This window comes from Bubalus bubalis, chromosome 20, assembly GCF_019923935.1.
Source record: "Bubalus bubalis isolate 160015118507 breed Murrah chromosome 20, NDDB_SH_1, whole genome shotgun sequence".
Lineage (NCBI taxonomy): Eukaryota > Metazoa > Chordata > Mammalia > Artiodactyla > Bovidae > Bubalus > Bubalus bubalis.
In genome coordinates this window covers 3342984-3361379 of record NC_059176.1, presented here as the reverse complement: position 1 = coordinate 3361379, position 18396 = coordinate 3342984, and the positions used below count along the sequence as shown (strand labels likewise).

Here is an 18396-nt window from a genome sequence, read left to right as displayed (position 1 = left end):
TTCATTTGCATTTCTCTCATAATCAGTGGTGTTGGGTATCTTTTCACATGCTTTTTGGCTGTCTGTATGTCTTCAGAGTGTGTGGTCTTACCACAACTAACTTAACAGCTATCATCCAAATTCTTGGGACATCTACTAGATGAGAAGCTCGGAGCCAGGTTGACAAGTACTGTATGTAACTGGATGGCAGGGAACACAGAACCCGTCACACTTCTAGTACATGTTCTTGAGGCTCAGAAGTATTTTATCTGCACTTGGCAATTATTATGAACCCCTTCACCTGAGAGCAGTCACCCCGGGCCCCAAGTCGGGGCACACAACAGCAGGACCTTTGGAGTCCTGGTTTGGGAACAGTCTGTCACTGAGAACTTCACGACACCTCAGTGTCGTGTCTAGTCAGGATCTCAGTGTATAAAATAAATTCTAGGAAAGAGTAATGGCTTGTCCTGTAACATTGATGACTTGGAGTAAATAAAATGTGTTACTTGTTGGTAATGATTAGTGATGAGTGTTTATCTTTTGAGAACATGGGACAGCAGCTTGAGGTGTTGATGGGCCTGAGCAGCTCCTTTGATTTGTAAACATCAGAGCATGTTGGTGGCTGTAATCTGGGTGCTTCCAGAAAGCGGGTGTGGCCCCTCCCCATCACTCGCCCTGCAGCTGCTCTTTAAAGGGCACTTAAAACTAAGGAGCAGGCGGACACCCACACACACTCACACATGCACAAACACACACTTTCTGTCCCAGTCTTTGGAAGCACACCAAGATTATACATGGGTTTTTTTGTGTGTTTTTTTTTAGCATTTCCAAATGATTTTTAAATCTTAAATTCCTTATTTACCCCATTTTATAAAACAGCATCCTTCTTTTCTCTTTTTTCATTTTTGTGGTTTTGAATAGGAATAAACCAAAATTCAAGGCTGCCTGTTGCTTTTCCCCATTGAAATGTTGATTGCGGTGACTGCAGACTCACAGGCTCTGTAAGAACCAGAGACCCTGCGCACCTTTACGCAGTCTCCCCCAGTCGTGACTTTCCGCATAATGATGGCACGTGGTTACAACCGAGGCCTGTCTGCCTTCTGTTTTTTAAAAAATTGTGGTAAAATACACATACGTAAGACTTCCTGTCTGTGACATTCGGCACGTTCACTACGTTGTGTGATCTCGGTCACTACGTGTTACGGGACAGCGTCATCGTCCCAGAGGCGCCCTGTGCCCAGTGAAGTCCTCCTGCCCCCCAGCCCCCGACAGGCATGCACGTGCCTCTCTCCGTGTTCATTTCCCTCTCCTGGGTGTTTCTGTACAAGGAGTCACGCAACACGTGGCCTTCGCGATTGGCTTCTTGCACCGAGCATCCTCTTCTCGAGGCTCATCCATGCCTTATCGGTGTCAGCGCCTCCTTTGTCTCTGTTGCTGAATGCCCTCCATCGTGTGGCTCAGGCCACACTCTGCCCCCTGCTCATCAGTGGGCACACATTTGTGTTGTCTCCACTTTGGGGCTATTGTGAAGAAAGTTGCCATGAACACTGGTGTAGCTCTTTGGGAACATCTGCTCCACTTCTCCAGGTGTGTATCTAGGAGTGGGATTTCTGGGTCCCGTGGGAATTCTGCGTTTAACCTTTGGAGGAACTACCAAAGTGTCTTCCACAGCAGCTGCACCGTTTTACCTCCCCAGCAACATATATGGGAGTTCGTGTTTCTCCATATCCTTACTAATACTTTTTTAGCCATCCTATCAAGTGTGAAGTGAAACCTCATTGTGGTTTCACTTACATGTCCCTGGTGACTGATGACATTCAGCCCCTTTTCACGTCTTTGTTGGCCATCTGTACATCTTTGAAGAAAAGTCCACTCACGTCCTTTGCCCTTTTAAAAATTCAGTTATTTGCCTTTTTGTTGTTGGGTTTTATTTTTTTGTTGAATTTTAAGAGTTCTTTACTCTGGATACTAGACCCTTATCAGGAGAAATTTCTCCTATATGTTGGTTTTTTCACTTTCTTGATGGTGTTCTTTGATGTACAAAAATTTTTAATTTTGATGAAATTCAGTTTATCTTTTTTGTTATTGGTGCCTATCTAAGAAACCATTATGAGATTTAGCTCTTATATTTATCTTTGATACGTTTCAGGTTATTTTTATATACGGTGTTAAGTGAAGCTGCAGCCTCATTTTGCTATGCACTTGCTATCTAGTCATCCCAGCACCATTTGCTGAAGACTTGTTTTTACTGAATAATCTTGGCAACCTTGTCAAAAGTCACTTGACCATATGGATTTATTTCTGAATTCTCAATACCGTTCCATTGATTTACATGTCTTTTCTTATGTATCACACTGTTTAATCACCATGGTTTTATAATAGTTTTGAAATTCCAAGTGTATTCTTTTTTTAATACTTAATTTTATCTGTTTGGCTGTGTCAGGTCTTCGTCGCATCACACAGGATCTTGCGTTGAGGCGCACAGACTAGGTGCCGCGTGTGGGCTCAGTAGCTCTGGCACACGGGCTTAGTTGCTCCACACCATGTGGGATCCTAGTTCTCCAACCAGGATTGAATCTCTGTCTCCTGCAATGCTAGGCAGATTCTTGCCTGGACGACCAGGGAAATCCCCAACTGTGTTCTTCTCCGAGATTGTTTTGGCTGTTCAGGGTCCCTTGCAATTGCATGCGAGTTTTAGGATCAGCTTTTCCTTTCTCTGAGAACGCTAGCTGGGGATTCCGACAGGGACAGCATTGAGACGTGTAGATGGCTTTGAGTAGTACTGCCTTGCCTGCTTCTGCGCCATAGAGCAGCAGAGTGGTTTTTACAGAAGGCTGCAGCCCACATCACCTGGAGAGCTGGTGTGAAAGGTCCCCGCACGAGTCCCGGGGATTCCAAGCTTTGAGAACCACTGTGGTCTTACTCATCTTCCTCGGGGCTCAGTAGGAATGAGCCTCCCAGTTTGAGATGGCCAGCTCATGGGAGAGCAGTCTTCCCAGCCATCTCCTGTCCAGCCCTTCTTGGCACTCTGGCTGTCTGACTGCGGGAGTCAGGTCACCGGAGCCGGTGCTGGGCCGTGTTCAGGAGCTCTCGGGGCAGGCGGCAGAGGTGCATGTGCTTTGTGGACTCTCCCTGGGCAGGTGTCTGTCTTCCTGCTGCTGCCTGCAGCTTAACCCCTCTTCTCCTGGAGGCGGGGGCGGTGTGCCCGTCGGACCTGCGCTGAGTCCTCGATTCAGCTGAGAGGCCCTCTTATTCATCACGTCGTTTCTTGCCATCTGCCCTCGGATGTGTTTCCAAACCTCTGTCTGAACACCTCCAATCTCAGAGCCCTGGAGAGGCTGTCCACGTTCTGGTTCTCAACAGGCTGCTCACACCAGCCACCCAGAGAGCGGCCTTTGAGATGCCTCCCTGGGCGTCCTGGCTGTGGTGTGCAGGTAGGGTGAGGGGTGTTTGTTGAAGACACTTTTGTGGTTCAGTTGTTAAGCCATATCCGACTCTTGGCAACCCCATGGACTGCAGCACACCAGGCCTCCCTGTCCATCACCAACTCCCGGAGCTTGCTCAAACTCATGTCCATTAAGTCGGTGATGCCATCCAACAATCTCATCCTCTGTCGTCCCCTTCTCCTCCTGCCTTCAGTCTTTCCCAGCATCAGGGTCTTTTCAAATGAGTCGGCTCTTCACATCTTTTCAAATGAGTCAACCAAAGTACTGGAGCTTCAGCTTCAGCACCAGTCCTTCCAATGAATATTCAGGGTTGATTTCCTTTAGGATTGACTGGTTTGACCTCCTTGCTGTCCAAGGGACTCTCAAGAGTTTTCTCCAGTCCTGCCCCAGCCAGTTTGTGGATGCTGGCATGCAGGGCAACGCAGGTGCTGCCTGCCCGCCTGGTGGGGGCACCTGGAATGGCCAAGCCACTGCCCGCGCAGTGGGACCCCTGGCCGGGAGCACACGTTCTTCAAGAACAGGGGCGTGCAGAGGCACCTCAGCCTCCAGGATGTGTTCACGCGGGCGGCTGGGGAGCCTGAGAGGCCCCGCGTGCTGAGTTCACCTGTCGGGCGGCCAGCTGCTGCCGGGTGCTTGGCGCCCTGGAAGACTGTGAGCACCACCAGCATTCTCTGCACGGACACATCTGCTCCTTCTGCAGGCAGGCCTTCCGCCTCCGGTCACCTACTGGACCCCCATGTCCTAGAGTGCCACGACCCACCGTTCCAGATCCTGGCTGAGCACAGGACATGTCCCAGTGCCCGGTGGAGGGCTGCACAGAGGCGCTCGGGACAGCAGGGACCGGGAGGAGCACCTGGTGACGTGTCCCCTCACCCTGCAGACCCCCGCTTTGATAGACCAAGGAAAAGCAGAGGCCCAGCCCGCAGGTGTCCACAGAAGCCATGGGGGAGGACCGGGCGCCTCGGAAGGAGACGCCGTGGGAGTCTGCTCTGAGCACGCAGAGGCCCACCCAGAACCTCCGAGAGAGAGGCGGGCGGGCCTACGGCCACAGGATGCCGTCACCATCTGTTCCGGTCAAGGTGCCACAGGAGGATTTAAAGCGCCGGGAAGAGAAACAGGCAGCAGTGACGGCGGGGGCACTGCCAGGCTTCTCCTCTCGGCCCGCGGGTGCTCGGGACCCGGCCCACCGCCCTCCTTGTGCTGGGCCCCGTGATCGACCAACTGACTGAGGCCAGAGGCCATGGGGGAAGCCGTGGGGGACCTGCATATTCTGGGACGGGACCCCCTGTGTGGTGACCGGGGTGTGGGGAGCAGCCGCCACCCCTACTGTGTCCTTAGACACATGGAGTAAATGGTTTTCCCTAAGTGTTGTAAATGGCTTGTGACACCTGGAGTAATGGTTTTCATTTAAGGAGAAAAAAGCCTTCTCCAGCACCACAGTTTGAAAGCATCAATTCTCCAGCGCTCAGCCTTCTTTAGGGTCCAACTCTCACATCTGTACATGACTACTGGGAAAACCATAGCTCTGACTAGACAGACGTTCGTCGGCACAGCGATGTCCCTGCTTTTTAATGCACTGTCTGGGTTGGTCACTTTAATAGGAGAATGAAGAGGCAGGGAGGGAGCTTCGTGGGGAGGCACTTGAGCAGGGTGGGCTCCAGCTGACCTTGCGGGCGAGGGGCAGGCCTGGAAGGAGACAGGCATGCTGCTGAGGACTGTCTGCCTGGCTCTCCAGGTGGCGGGGGCCCGTCCCACACCTGTGCTGTGGGCTCACAGTGCCCTGGGAAGGCTGCTGACGGGCAGCGGGGCAAGGGCCAAGGGGTTCTGAGATAGTGCAGAGCAGTCCAGGGGGTCGGGGAGCCCAAGGGCGGAGGGCAGAGGGCTGGGGGAGGTGGGGGTGTTCCCCCCTCCCTCCTCCCGCCCTCCTCCCCAGCCCTCGCCCCCTCCCTTTCCTGGTCCCCTCACCCCAGCCCAGCCTTCCCATCTGTCTCTCCATGTTCTGCTCATCCACAACACGTGGCCCTGAAAGTCCGTGGCTTCTGACCACAGTTGACAGCTGTTACCTCTCAGGAGTCTGGGTCTGGGGTGTGGGCAGAGTCCAGCGTGGACAGCTCCTCCCTGCCTCACCACAGTGGAGCCTCGGGGGCATGCGTTCTCTCCCTCCTCAGGACGTCCACACTGCAGACTTCACGCCCCTCCAGACCAGGCTCAGCCCTGCCTCCTCGATGCTGACGTCGCGTTCTTCTTTTGGTCCAAGAAGTGACAGACGGGATTCCAGGGCTGGGCACAGACCCCTGTCCCAGTGGGACCGAGGAGCTCATGGCCCCACCTGACACGGGAAAGCAAAGGCCCTTTTACTGTTGACGTTCTCAACTGAGAGGGTTTAGGGTGCGCCTCAGCTCCCGGCCCCGGAGCTCTGATCGCACCTCACAGACAGAGTGCTGCAGGCTGTGGTCGGCTCGTGCCCACAGCGGCCAGCTTGTGCCCACAGTGGCCGGCTCGGGGTTCCTGGGTGTCAGTGGGCCTGGTACTCTCGGAGCGCCGTGAGGATGCAGCCCCACCGTCTCCGCTCAGGCCTGCTCTGCGGCGTGAGCATCCCCTCCCCGAGCCCTCTGTGGGATGGGGTATGGCAAGGGTCTCTGGCCGCCTCACCTGCCAGCTCTTGGGCCCTGCGATGCTCTTGGCAGCTCCGCACAGCCGGCCCGGCCCCATCGGCCTGACAAGTGGCAGAAGAGAGGGGCTTGGGGCGTGAATGAGGAGGCCCACCTCCCAGACCCCGCCTCAGCCTCCTCCCCAGACCACCGCCCTCTTAGATCGAGCTCCCAGATGGGGTCACCTGCCTCCTGCCCAGAGGCCCTCTGTCCCAACACACTCGACAGCAAGTGCATTTTTCGGTGACTTTTACCTAAGATTAAGCTTTCACTTTGAAATCTTTAAACCAACAGAAAACGTAGAGGCAGCGGACTTCCCTGCTGACCCAGTGGTTAAGACCACGCTTCCACTGCAGGGGCTGCAGGTTCGCTCCCTGGTCAGGGAATTTCCATATGCAGCACAGTGCAGCCAAAAAAATAAAGCAAACTTAGGGGCAGGTACTGGTGAACTCTGATGGACTCACCCAGAGTCACGCCCACACAGGGCCACGTGTGCGCTCTCCAGCCGTGACGCTGTGAGTGCCCTCAGAGGCCAGACCCCCGCCACCTCCCTCCCCAGTGTCCCCCGATGTCTGTCCCCGCCTGCATGCCTCACACCCCCCTCCCCAGCCCTAGACTCAACACGTCTTCTGCCGGCACCCCTCCCTTCTCATCACCCGGCCCACCGCTGGGCCTGGGACAGGCGGCCGCTGGAGAGTCAGGCTCCGTGTTTGGGAGGACGTCCCTTGGTCTGAGTCTGCCAGGCGCCTCTATCCCCTCAGGGCTGCCCCTGTGCCTGCTGCTCCCGCCGTGGCGGGCTGCCGTGGGCTGGGGGGGACTGCCCCCTGCGATCACACACCCCCATCTCCTTCCCTACTTCCAGCCTGCCGGGGTCACCTTGGTCAGCGTCCACTGCAGCCCCGACGACCAGATGCTGTGGGCCCTGGACAGCAGGTGGAATGTGCATGTCCGAGCTGGGATCACCGAGGAGATGCCAGTGGGGACCGACTGGGAGCATGTGCCAGGTAGCAGCGCCGGGCAGGCGGCAGCCACACAGGGCTCGTCAGACCGCTGACAGCAGGCGTCTACCCCATCGCCCCAGGGTGGGACCCCACCAGCAGAGCGCCGGCTCCTGGTCCCTGGTGTTCCTTGTGGGACAGTCATTTCTGGGGGCCTCTGGTCCGAGGCTCACAGCCGTGCCTGCCCTGCCGACAGGGCGTCCTTTCCTGGGGCTCCTGCCCTGTGCCCGGGGGAGAGCAGGCTCTCGGGGAGGGTCGTCCCACCCCTTCTGCACCCCGGGTCTGAGGACAGTCACACGCCCTGTTTGCCTGCAGGGCTGCAGGCCTGCCAGCTGGCCCTGAGTGCCAGGACCGTGTGGGCCCGGTGCCCCAACGGGGACCTCGCCCGCCGGTACGGCGTCACCGACAAGAACCCTGCCGGGGACTACTGGAAGAAGATCCCTGGGAACGTGACGTGTGTTACAGGCAGGTGCTGGGTACCGGGGCACCGTGGGTGGTGCAGGGGGCCTCTCAGGGGGCTGCTCCCACTAGGCTGGTTCTCCCAAACGAGACCCATCCCAGCATCACGCCTGAGGGGTGCCCAGCACCCGGACTCTGCCAGGGTCTCCCAGGAAGACGGGCCACGGGCCTGCCCACTGGAAGGCCAAGGCGGCCATGGTGCACGTTGAGGGGTGCCTGGGGCCACCCCTAGGCAGTGCCTGCAGACGTGGAGCCCCGGCTGGGGAGTAACAGTGTGTGGCCGGCTCTTGTTCCTGCAGTGACCGCGTCAGATGAGCTGTGGGCAGTGGGCCCACCCGGCTACCTCCTCCAGCGGCTGACGAGGACGTTCAGCCACTCGCACGGGGCCCAGGGCAGCCACGCCGCCACCCCCCACCCTGAGGACCTGGAGGACGAATGGGAGGTCATCTGAAGGTGCCCCCGGGAGGGCAGACGCCGGGCCCCGAGTGGGGACACAGTCGGCTTCATAGTCACTCGCCCCGGACACACCTCGCCAGCCCCCGTCAGACACGTCTAAGCCAGGTCGGACGGCCCACTTTGCTTTCATCCGTGTTCGTCTGTGTCTCGTCCCAGAACCCACAGCCTCGGCCGAGGGTCCGAGCCGTCACGGCAGCAGCAGGGCCTCTGGACTCCTGCGGAGGCCGTCCCGGGTGGGGCCGGCGGCTGCTGCGGTTGCAATAGTCCCCGCTGCGCCGCCGCCGCCGCCTCAGCACCGGCCGCCCCCAGCCCGGGTCAGCGCTGCCCGCTCCCGCCGGGGCCCCGCCGCCATCAGGCGCCCTCACCTCCTCTCTGAGACGCGGTCCCGGCACTCGTTCCCCGCCGACGCGCCGGATGGGGAGCCAGCTGTGCCGGGACGGGGCTACACGCACGCACACGGCACATGCACACGCACACCGCCCCCCTCCACCCCCGACCCCGCCTTGGGGCCAGGCCCGCCCCGGCAGACACACAGCTCCGCTGGAACAATAAAGGCCGGTGGGCGAACGAAACCCGCCGTGTGCGCGTGAATCCCAGGCGGCGGAGCGGCCGCGGGGCCTGAGCCCCGCCGTGACGTAGGAACGTCTCAGTGACACTCAGCCCGCGCTGCTGGGGCATCGCAGAAACTCGGGCACCCTCAGAGGGTGAACCTCCTAGTCATGGCCTTTTCTGTTGTATTACAAACCTACCTGAGATACCTCATCTGAAATCCGATCTTACAAGTTTGAAATGTATTTTCTGGACCCAGTGGAAGGTCTCTCGCCCCTTCACGTGGTCTGTCCTGAGCCCGCGCTGTTCTCCGCTGCGTGTCCTCCCGGGCGGGGCAGCCTCCGTCAGCAGGCATCCACCTCGGGAGGGTAGATGCCCTCACAGGGCCGCAGCTGGTGCCTGTGTGGTCCGTTGCTGCGTGTGGCCATGTCAGACTTCAGTCCGTGGCCTCGCCCCACGGGGCCCACTCACGTCACCTGGCTCTGAGAGGCAGCCCCGCCGCCCGGCAGGAGTTCTGCTGAGCTGCTTTTTTTAGCCTGCCCTTGGCGTGGGGCCCTGTTACTCGAAGCCTATTTTCTACTAGGCAAGTGTGTCCAAGAGCCCCTGGGCCACAGGTGAAAAGCAGTAAGATGCGCTCTGTGACAGGACCCAGCCAGCCAGGAGGACGAGAAGCCGCAGTGCCCGCCTGCACCTCACCCCTCACCCCGACAGAGCGCTTCACGCGTTCCGACAGCGGAGGCCCCTGTCCCGCACCCGCTGTGCCTTGCCCAGCTCCTCTCCCCGCTTGGCAGAGCTCTGCTGAACCCGCGGGACTTCAGTGCAATGAGCCCCCATCTGGTTTGATACTTTCCAGTGACTTGTAGCTTCAGTGCTTTGTACAGTTTCCTTTCTGGTTTCTCAGTTGTGCTTTGAGACAGTGCAATAAACTTGACCTCTTCCCACCCCCACCCCAACCCAGTCCAGTCTGACGTCTGAAGGGGAAAAGCTGCCCTGAGTGGCACTCGTGCAGGCCGTTCCCGCCCATGCCACCGGGACTCTGCTGCTGGTGTTCCCAGCCCAGCCCCCCCACCAGGAGGGTGTGCCCAGGGGTGGTCCTGGGGGAATGTCACTCCAGAGGTGCCCCTGGGGGCAAGACCACAGGCCTAGTCTCCACCCACGACCCAAAACCAGATACCAGAAGTGCCCTGGTGGAAACCAGCATGTGGAGAAAGATCGTGTTCACGACACAGCAGGACGGCCAGCCGCGTGCCAGCAAACAACCCGAATGAGACACGTCAGATTCGGTCAAGACCTGGCCAGGCTTTATGGAAGACTTCTGTGAAAGCTTGACCGGGAAGGCGTGGCTGATGTTGCCGAGGGAAAGCCACAGACACCATGCAAAGACATCAGTCCTCTCCAAGGCATTTACGGCTTTCTCTCCATTTGTCAAACTCCCCACTGGGGTTCTTTCTGTTGGGGGAGGCAGGGAAGACTCCATAAAATAACGTTTGTGCCCACAGATGTGCTCCGAGGGTCTCCCAGCTCACTGGGGCTCCGGTGAGACCCAGCGAGGGGAAGTAAGTTGCTCAAGGCAGCAGAGCGCGCTGGGACTGGACCCAGCTCCAGGGGCTCCAGGCCTGTGCTGGGAAGAAACAGGTGAGCGGTGCTGAGTGATGACGGGCCCGAATGAAGCAGGCCGTGGGTGGGAGGGCAGTGACATTAGCGGCCCAGCAAGGACCAACCATGGGGAGTTAGCCAAATGGAGGGGGGAGGCGACTGCGAGCTGGCATGGACCTCAGCCTAACCGCTCCGGTGAAGCAGATACCAAGTGGACGAGAGAACCTTAAAACTAGGGGGCAAAGGACAGTAACTGACTTCTGGATGGCAAGTGCTTTCTAAACCCCAAAGCGGTGGGAAAAGTCAGAGGAAAATAGTATATTATTTCCTCAATTGATTTCCTCAAATTATAACGATCTTGTACATTTTAAAAAATAAATAAAAGGGGAAACAATTGCAGCAAGTCAGAGGAACAGCTGAGATGCACCTGTGGACAGAGGTGAAAGGGCACTGCCTTCTGAGCCCCCAGGGTGCACGTGGAGCTGGTAACAGCCTTACAGCCCTCACACCCTGAAATCCCTACTTCTAGAAACCTGTCCTCAAGAACAAACCCTAAGTCAGGTGTACAGGGGCAGCATCCGTAGTAATTGTGAAACACTAAAAACAGCTGACCAACAGCAGCTGACAGTTGGGAACATTCCTCTCGTGAAACAGTATGCAGCTGTTAAAACCGTGTGCCCGGGAGGAAATCTGTGCCGAGCAGTCTCTCAGGCAGTTTGACTGTATCATCGCTAAATCTCTTGGGCGTGGTAAGGAGAACATGGTTTTGTAGGACTTCGTACACAGAGAGGAAGATGACACACGTGTTTGCGTTGCTCTCTTCTAACTTCTGGTGGGTTTGAAACCTTTCATAGTAATTCCAGGGGACACAGGCGGGGCAGACACTACACACGCAGCTGGCCTTGGTGGCTGGTGGTCGCCTGTAGTGTGTACCTTTTTGTATCTTTTGAATTTGAGCCATGTAAATGTATTATTTATTCCAAAAATAAATAAAATTTACATTTTAAAGACTCAGTCCTCTCAAACATCAACTCCTTATCATACCAACACTAGTTGAATTAAATAATCACAAAATAAACACCAGAGGCTGTTTTACACAATGTTTTACAACATATGGAAATGCTTATTCTACAGTAAGTTTTTAAATACTCAATTTGATCTGATGGCAAATCTGTACGTAAGAAATAAGCATAGAAAAAAATTTTAGCATATGTATATGAGTGCATAGAAAAGACCAGAATACACCAAAAGGCGCGCAGCAGTCGCCTGGTGGGGGGCCCGCAGGCAGGCGGCCCCTTTACTCGGGAGCTGCGCGGGCAGGGCTCTGATCCATCCTGCCCTGGATTTCCCAGCACAGTCTGAGTGTTCTGCCATGAGCCTGCATCTATAAGCAGAAATTCTTTTTAAAAAATCACTGAAGATACAGGAGTCCCCTGGCAGTCCAGTGGTTAGGGGTGCAGGACTCCGAGCTTCCACTGCCAGGGCACAGGTTCCATCCCTGGGGGGAAAACTAAGATACCCCCAAGCCACAAGGCACTGCCAAAACAGAACACTGGAGAGAGAAATCTCTTCACCTCTGACTTGACAGGGATGGTTACACATGTACTTGCGGGGGGCTAACTCCTCAAACCACACAACTGAAGTCTGCATTTAGTACACGTCAGTCATGCCTCAATTTTTAAAACCGAGTGGGACAAAGCTGGTCCCCTCATCCACTCGGTCTCCTGGAGCAGAAGCTGGTTCTGCACCGCCTTTCCCAAGCACGCCTCCACATTTGCCTTTCAGGAGGCATCCTTGTTCTGCACAGGACTGGGGAAAACTGCTCTCAGTACACTATTTGAAGGCTGAAATCGGGAGGAAAGGGATTCAGCGGGGAAATCGAGGTAGTGATGGGAGAAGCCAGCACACGGGGAGGTGAAGTAAGGCCCCAGTGCGGGCTTGTGTCACCACCCCCGAAGGGGGGCGCGGTTCAGGGCTGTGTGACCCTTCCAGGCTCCAGGAACAAGTCATAGCACCTCCCCGACAGGCATCTGGGGTGCCCAGATTCTGGCCCCAGAGCGCTCCTGTTTGGGAGTTCACCAGGCCCAGGGGTGGGCATGCTGGAGGCAATCTGGCCGATGCCAGGTTTCCTTAGACAAGGTCCGTGGAATGAAGGAAGTGAACAGAGGAATTCTGCCCCAGAGTCGTGGGCCTTGCTCCAGGCAGAGCTGTTGCCTGTGAGAAGCCACCAAGGCCACCTGCCAACAGCCGAGAGCCGCATCTCCCTGCTGCCTCTGGCCCCCTCCAGGCCGCCAGGTTCATCGCCAGGGTGGCGGTGGTGATGGGGCTGGGGAGGGGCCCCTGCGGGAGCTGGAGCACCCCGGGGAGCGATAAGACAAGCACCAGGGCCCAGCCACCCTCGTGCCGGCCAGCAGCAGCAGCCAGATAACCCCGAGGCGTCTCCGCCCTGCACCGGGCTCCAGGTTCTCTGTACTCACACCAGGGCGCCCTGAGCCAGGCACCCCAGGCTCCGCGGAAGCTGCGCCAGGAATCAGGCCCCACTCTGCTTCCGCAGGGTGTCCTCGGCCTTCCCACAGCTCCCTGTGCCGCCTAGCCAAGGCGAGGACACCCCCACTGCCCTTCACCCCCCAAGCTACGAAGCTGGGCTCTGGCTAGACCCCCCCCACCCCCGCTCTGGTGCCCACAACTCCTGCCCAGATCCTGCCCTGCACACAAGGAGCCTCCCAAGGGTCACCTCCTGCTCACTGGACAATGGATTCTGTGGGGTCCCCACCAGGGAGCCCCCCCAACCCTGTATCACCCCATCCTCAGCCCAGGGAGCTCAGAGGAGTTTGTCACCAACGGGGCAGCTATAGGTTTAGCAGGGAAGCGAGTGAGGGCCTAGCCCTGGGCCTCGGGCCAGGAGGGCTCAGCCCAGAGGGGCCAGAGCTGGGAGCAGGGAGACGCGAGGGGAAGTCTGCACGCCCTGCAGGTGCCCGGGCTCTCTCCAGGCGGAAGCTCCAGGGCACAAGTGCGCCCCGAGTCCCCAGAACCTCCCGAGCCCAGCCCCCAGGAGCATGCCTCCCCATCAACACATTCCTGGTCTTCATACCCCGGGGCTCCTGATGCCCCGCGTTTTAAGGTAGAAGAGATGTTAGTATCCACTGCCCGCTAAGTGTCAAGGTTCAGAAAGTCTGTTTAACTGGGCCAGGACACAGGAGGCACCCTCACCCCCACCAAGAATCTAGGGTCAGCACTGGGCAGAACTGACCCCACTGTCCCCTACCCCACAGGGCTGTGCTCCTGCCCACCCTACACTTCCCAGGAACATCCTTTTAGGTAGGGAGCTTGGAAATGCTCCAAAACCCCTTCTGAGGGCAGTCGGGGACACTGAGGCCCAAGGCAGGGATGTGCCCAAAGTCACCCTGAGAAGATATGGCAGATACAGACCAGAACCAGGGCGCTCCCACCCCTCCCCTCCCACAGCCATCACCCTGGCACTGCCACCACCTCCCAAGCCTCTTCCACCCCCAGCCAGGCTCCCCTCAGGGACGCCAGGGGCAAGGTGGGCAGTGGGCGCCCCTGGCCAAGCAGTCAGGGTTCATCGGGCAGCTCCTGAGCCCTCAACTCCTGGCAGCACACCGTGGCTCTCCAACCCAGCCGGCACGGGTTGAATTTCACCACCCTGCAGAACTCCCAGGCACAACCTGGCCATCATCCCTGATCCCAACATTCTTCCGGGCGTGGATGCCGCTTTCCTTGGTCCTTAAGGGTTATGGTAACATCTGTCAACAAGCCTCCATCTTCAAACCCTTCCTGCAGAAACCAGCTCTACCGGCTGAGGCAGGAGAGCTTGCCCACAGGGTGTTGCCAGCACCCACAGGTGCCATCGAACACCGGGCCTGGGTCTTGGGAGCCCATGCCCAGGGTGAGCAGGCAGGTCTGCAGGAAGGCACATCTAACACCAGGTGAGGGGAGGCTGGAGCTGGGGGCCCGAGGCAGCTGCATCCATGAAAACAGAGGTGAGAAGCAGGGGCCCCGACACCAACTGCCAGAGGAGAAAAAAGCGGACAAGAGGGCGAGTCCAGGCCTAGGCCTGTGTGGGTGGGAAGAGCTCCAGCGATACTCAAGGAAGGGCAGTGGCCAGGGTAGGGTGGGGAGAAACAGGAGGCGCAGCCTGGGTCCTGCCCCCACCACCTGGCACACGGGCCCCCCTCCGTCCTCAGCTCCCAAGACCCGAGCCCGAGCCCAAGCCCACAAGGCAGCTGGCAAGGCCTCTCTTGCTGACGGGATAGAGGCCCTCCGGCCAGTGACCACACGGCGGTTCCCTCGGCCTCCAGGCCTTTGCACAAGCCGGCCCCCAGCACCTGCCCAGCTCCTCCTCCGCTCAGCTCTCTCTCCCTCTGGGACACCTTCCTGGAGGCTCTAAATCAAGGCAGGGCTCCGGTCCTCGAGTCTGAGCAGGTAGCTGAGGACAGGGCCCAGCTCTTGGGAGTCGCCTGACCTCGCAGCCCCGCTCCACGCACCCAGGGAGGTGGGGAGCTGAGCCCGACCGCATCCGGAAGCCCCGCAGCTCACGGCTCGCCTGCCCATTCTGGCCTGGCCCCCCGAAGCACGCCGACAGACGAAAACAGAGGTTCTGCCGTCCAGAAACAATATATGTAAAGTGCCAGGTACAACGCTCTTAAAAATTGTATGCTCCAAAAGTCCAGGGCCCGGAGCGCCCCCGCGATCTAGCCCTTGCCCGTGAGGTCCAGCGGCTGCAAGAAGGGCGGCAGCGGCAGCTCGTCCAGGGCCTCGGGGAAGCGGCCGGGTGAGATGGCGGTGACCAGCACCTGCATGGCGCGCGCGAAGAGCGAGGGCGGCGCGAGGCCCGCCAGCCACTGGAACTTCTCCTCGCCCAGCAGCCGCCGCCAGCGCGGCCGGTCACCCAGCAGCTCGAGGCGGGCCGGGCCGGCGGCATCCGCGGGTGTGTACAGCGCCAGCAGGTCCAGCAGCAGCAGGCGGCGCTGGCGCGGCTCCCCAGGCGGCGGCGCAGGCGCCCCGGAGGCCGCAGGGGCGATGGCCCCGGCGTCACGGCCCAGCTGGCGCAGCAGCAGCTCGAGAGGTGTTAGGCCGCCGCCGTCGCGCAGGCCTGGCGAGGCGCCGTGGCCAAGCAGCAGGAAGAGGCACTCGGGGCGCACCAGCTCGCAGGCCACGTGCAGCGCCGTGCCACCACCCTCCACACGGCTGCAGCCGTGCCGGTCGAGCAGGCGCGCGCGCTCCTCGGCTGGGAAGTCGCGCACGGTGCGCAGGATTCGGCGCAGGATGCCCACGCGGTTGTAGCGCACGGCCAGCGCCACGTGCGGCCCCGGCGCCGTGCAGCAGCGGAAGCCGGCGCTGGGAGGCGCGAGGGCGCGCCGCGGGAAGGTGGCCAGCAGGTAGTGCGCGTACCCCTGGTGGTCGTGCACCAGCGCGTAGAGCAGCGCCTCAGACGGCGAGTAGGCGGCGGCGCGGCCGCGCTCGTCCCAGTGGAAGGCCTCGCTGGCGCGCATGTCCTCCAGCAGCCAGACAGGCAGCAGGTCGCGCACGGCCTGGTAGAAGGCGAACGACGACTTGCGGCACTGCTTCTGCGCCCTAGAGCGCGCCGCCCCTGCGCCCTCGGGCCCGCCTTCCGCGCCGCCCCCCGGCAGTCGCGCGTCCCACGGCATGCTGGCTGGGTGTCCTCACCTCACGGCATGGGCCCTCGGGGGCCAACCACCTGCAAGCAGAGGGGAGTCCAGTGAGGGTCGAGGATCCAGGCGGGAGACGGGGTTCTCCCGTCGAAGCCCCCCACGCCGCCCCACCTGGCTGGGCCTGTCTCGTACCTGCCCCCCCACCCCCACCCCCACCCCCAGAGTCCGACGGGCTGTCCCAGTCACTCCTCAACAGCTCGCTTCTCTTCCAGGCCCTGAACCGCTTCCCACATCCCAGATCTAGCGGCAGCCGGTGGCCCGCCCTGAGATTCGTCTCCTTCTCTGGTACCTCGGCCAAGGACCCCCTTCCCCTCCCTCTGCCCTCATAACCCCCCACCTACCGTCGCCAAGACCACACTGAAACCTCACACCCCCTCCAGGCCAGGGACCCGCCGGAAGAGTTCCTGCTCCCACCTGCGGCAGCTGCACCCAACCCCAATCAAGGAAAAAGCCAGGCCGTGGGGGGGGGGGGGGGGGGGGGAGGGGGTAGAAGAGCTCCATCTCACATTTCAAACTGAACCAAACCCTTTCTGTAATCCAAACTCCTTCTCCCCAACTCCATCTAACCTTGACCCTGTCATCTGACCCCTGCCTGCAGCTAGGAGACCCTGCCCAGGGGCAGAGCTCCAGACTCAGACCTACCTGGTTCAGTTCAATTCAGTCGCTCAGTCGTGTCCGACTCTTTGCGACCCCATGAATCGCAGCACGCCAGGCCTCCCTGTCCATCACGAACTCCCGGAGTTCTAACTAACCTACCTGGTTAGTGCACCGCAGCGACCAAGTTCCGTGCAGGTGGGTGTATCACTGTCCTCTGAGCCTCAGCTTCCTCATCTGTAAGAAAGAGGGAAGGCAGGCTGGGAGCCACAGCAAGGAGCGGGCCTCCAGCCTTCCTCCCAAACATGGTGTTTCCGCGCCGTCCCCGCCCCCAGCTCCCGCGAGGAGGCAGGGGGATGAAATCAACCCAGAGACCCGTGTGTACACTCTTCAAGGCCTGCAGACCCCGCCCCAGGTCTGCGGGCTCCCTTGGTCTTCCCGGAGGCTGGACAAAGCAGGGCTTGCTATCCCACTTTCCAGCAAGGGACAAACTTGTCCAAGGTCAGCCGGCAAGTCATGGCAGAGCCAGGCCTGGACCCAAGATCTCCTACCTCATATTTCGGGCTCATTCCAGAAGTGGTGGGACCCGCCAACCCACCGGGAACCCAGCTTGAGCCCTAGCCTTGTCCCCAGAGCCCCCTGCACCAACCAACCTGAGCCCTGACTTCCAGCCCCTGGCCCCAGCTCTCCACCGCATTTTGTCAAGGGTAAGCCCTTGGGTCACAAGGGCCCTGGGTCAGCGGGTAGGCTGAGTCCACACAAACCGGGTAACTAAGTTACAGACACCGGGCAGGGGGCGGGGAGCTGGAGCCACACAGCCCTTTAAGGGGGCACCGTGACTGAAAAGCGGCGCCCCACGCCGGGGCCTCCGCGCCCCGGGTGTACCCTGTGTGGACACTGGGCGCCGGGCGGGTTACGTAAAGTTGGGCCGGCCTCACGTCACTGGGCAGCGAGTCACGGTCGCGGCTCAGTGAATGGGGGGTGGGGGCTGGGCCACCGAGGGCAAGGCCGCGCGCCCAGGGCCGCCCGCCAGCTCCGCCCCGGCCCCCACCGGCCGCACGGCGGGACCCCGGGTCGCGGGGGGGCGAGGCCAGAGTATCTGCGGGCCGGTGGCCGGCGCAGCGAAGGCTGCACCTGCGTGCGCGTGTGTCCAGGGAGGATAGGGGGGGGCGACGGCCAGGGGGTCGCGCCCGGGACGGGAGCCGCACGCCGAGCGGGCCGAGGAAGGGGGACTCACCTTGGGGGCTGGAGGGGCCGCGAGCCTGGCGTCCCCGCCCCCGGTGCGGGCGGGAGCGCGCGCTGTCTCCCCGCGGGTCGGTGCGCAGGCGAAGCTCCCAGGACGGACTGACGGACGAGAGGCCGCCGCCGCCGCCGCCGCCCGCGCCCGCCTCAGCCGCGCTCTGAGCCGCCGCTGCCGGATCCCTGGGCGGCGGTGCCGGCGCCGGCGGCGGGCGGGCGGGCGGCGGGCGGCGCAGTGCGGCCCCGGCCGGGCAGGACCGCTGGGCCGCCCGCCGTCGCCATTGGTCCGCGCCGCCGGCCTCCGCCGCCGCCTATTGGCCACCGCGCTGCACCATTGTTACGTCACCGGCGGGCGGGGCGCCCGGGGGGACCCGCGGAAAAGTTGGGAGAAACTTGCGGGCGCACGGGGGGCGGGGCCGCGATGGGAGCGAGCGGGGCGGGGCTCCCGGAAACCCGAGTAGCCGGCGGAGAAGAGCTCCGGGCTCCCGGCGGCGGGCCACCAGCGCCGGGAGGGCCCCTCGGCCTGCGGTGCCTCCGCTCAGCGAGTCTGCGCTCGCACTCAGGAGCCCGGGCTCCGCCGAGAGTGACTGTCCTCGGCACCCCAAGAGACGTCTTCCACGTCCCCTTTGCACTGACCCTCTGTGACCTTGGGGATGACCTCCGGGACTGTTTTCCAGGGATCGCACGTGGAGGGAGCAGGGGGAAGGGGTTGTGACCTCTAAGAGCCCCCGGCCGC

At 60.4% G+C, this 18396-nt stretch overlaps 2 protein-coding genes across 11 annotated transcripts in view; one reads left to right on the top strand and one right to left on the bottom strand.

The window, feature by feature from the left end:
* Positions 1 to 11144, top strand: part of TECPR2 (tectonin beta-propeller repeat containing 2) — a 102171-nt gene extending 91027 nt beyond the window's left edge. For 4 of the 7 annotated variants that reach the window (XM_025271259.3, XM_025271257.3, XM_025271258.3 and 1 more), the window contains 3 exons: positions 6939 to 7080; positions 7390 to 7539; positions 7833 to 11144. In XM_025271259.3, coding sequence (XP_025127044.3) covers positions 6939 to 7080; positions 7390 to 7539; positions 7833 to 7984 — 444 coding nt within the window. In that variant the 3' untranslated portion in view covers positions 7985 to 11144. Of the gene's footprint in view, positions 1 to 4125; positions 4272 to 4305; positions 4801 to 5593; positions 6912 to 6938; positions 7081 to 7389; positions 7540 to 7832 lie in introns of those variants that run through there. The other 3 variants (XM_044932907.2, XM_025271260.3, XM_025271262.3) reach the window with 3 other exon arrangements.
* A 3609-nt stretch (positions 11145 to 14753) lies between these two features.
* On the bottom strand, positions 14754 to 17894 carry ANKRD9 (ankyrin repeat domain 9). Of its 4 annotated transcripts, none has more exons than XM_025271269.3 (3): positions 17659 to 17894; positions 16470 to 16658; positions 14754 to 15853 (listed from the first exon to the last, which is right to left on the bottom strand). In XM_025271269.3, exon 3 carries the CDS (start codon positions 15801 to 15803, stop codon positions 14847 to 14849), a length of 957 nt encoding a protein of 318 aa, XP_025127054.3. In that variant the 5' UTR covers positions 15804 to 15853; positions 16470 to 16658; positions 17659 to 17894; the 3' UTR covers positions 14754 to 14846. The 4 variants fall into 4 exon arrangements, with proteins under 4 accessions (XP_025127054.3, XP_025127053.3, XP_025127056.3 ...); XM_025271268.3 differs by having other exon boundaries at positions 16584 to 16658; XM_025271271.3 differs by lacking the exon at positions 17659 to 17894 and adding an exon at positions 17075 to 17622.
* Positions 17895 to 18396: the final 502 nt, after the last annotated feature.

Excerpts from the sequence above, each read along its gene's own strand:
- ANKRD9 (XM_025271269.3), bottom strand. The coding sequence starts at position 15,803 with ATGCCGTGGGACGCGCGACTGCCGGGGGGCGGCGCGGAAGGCGGGCCC.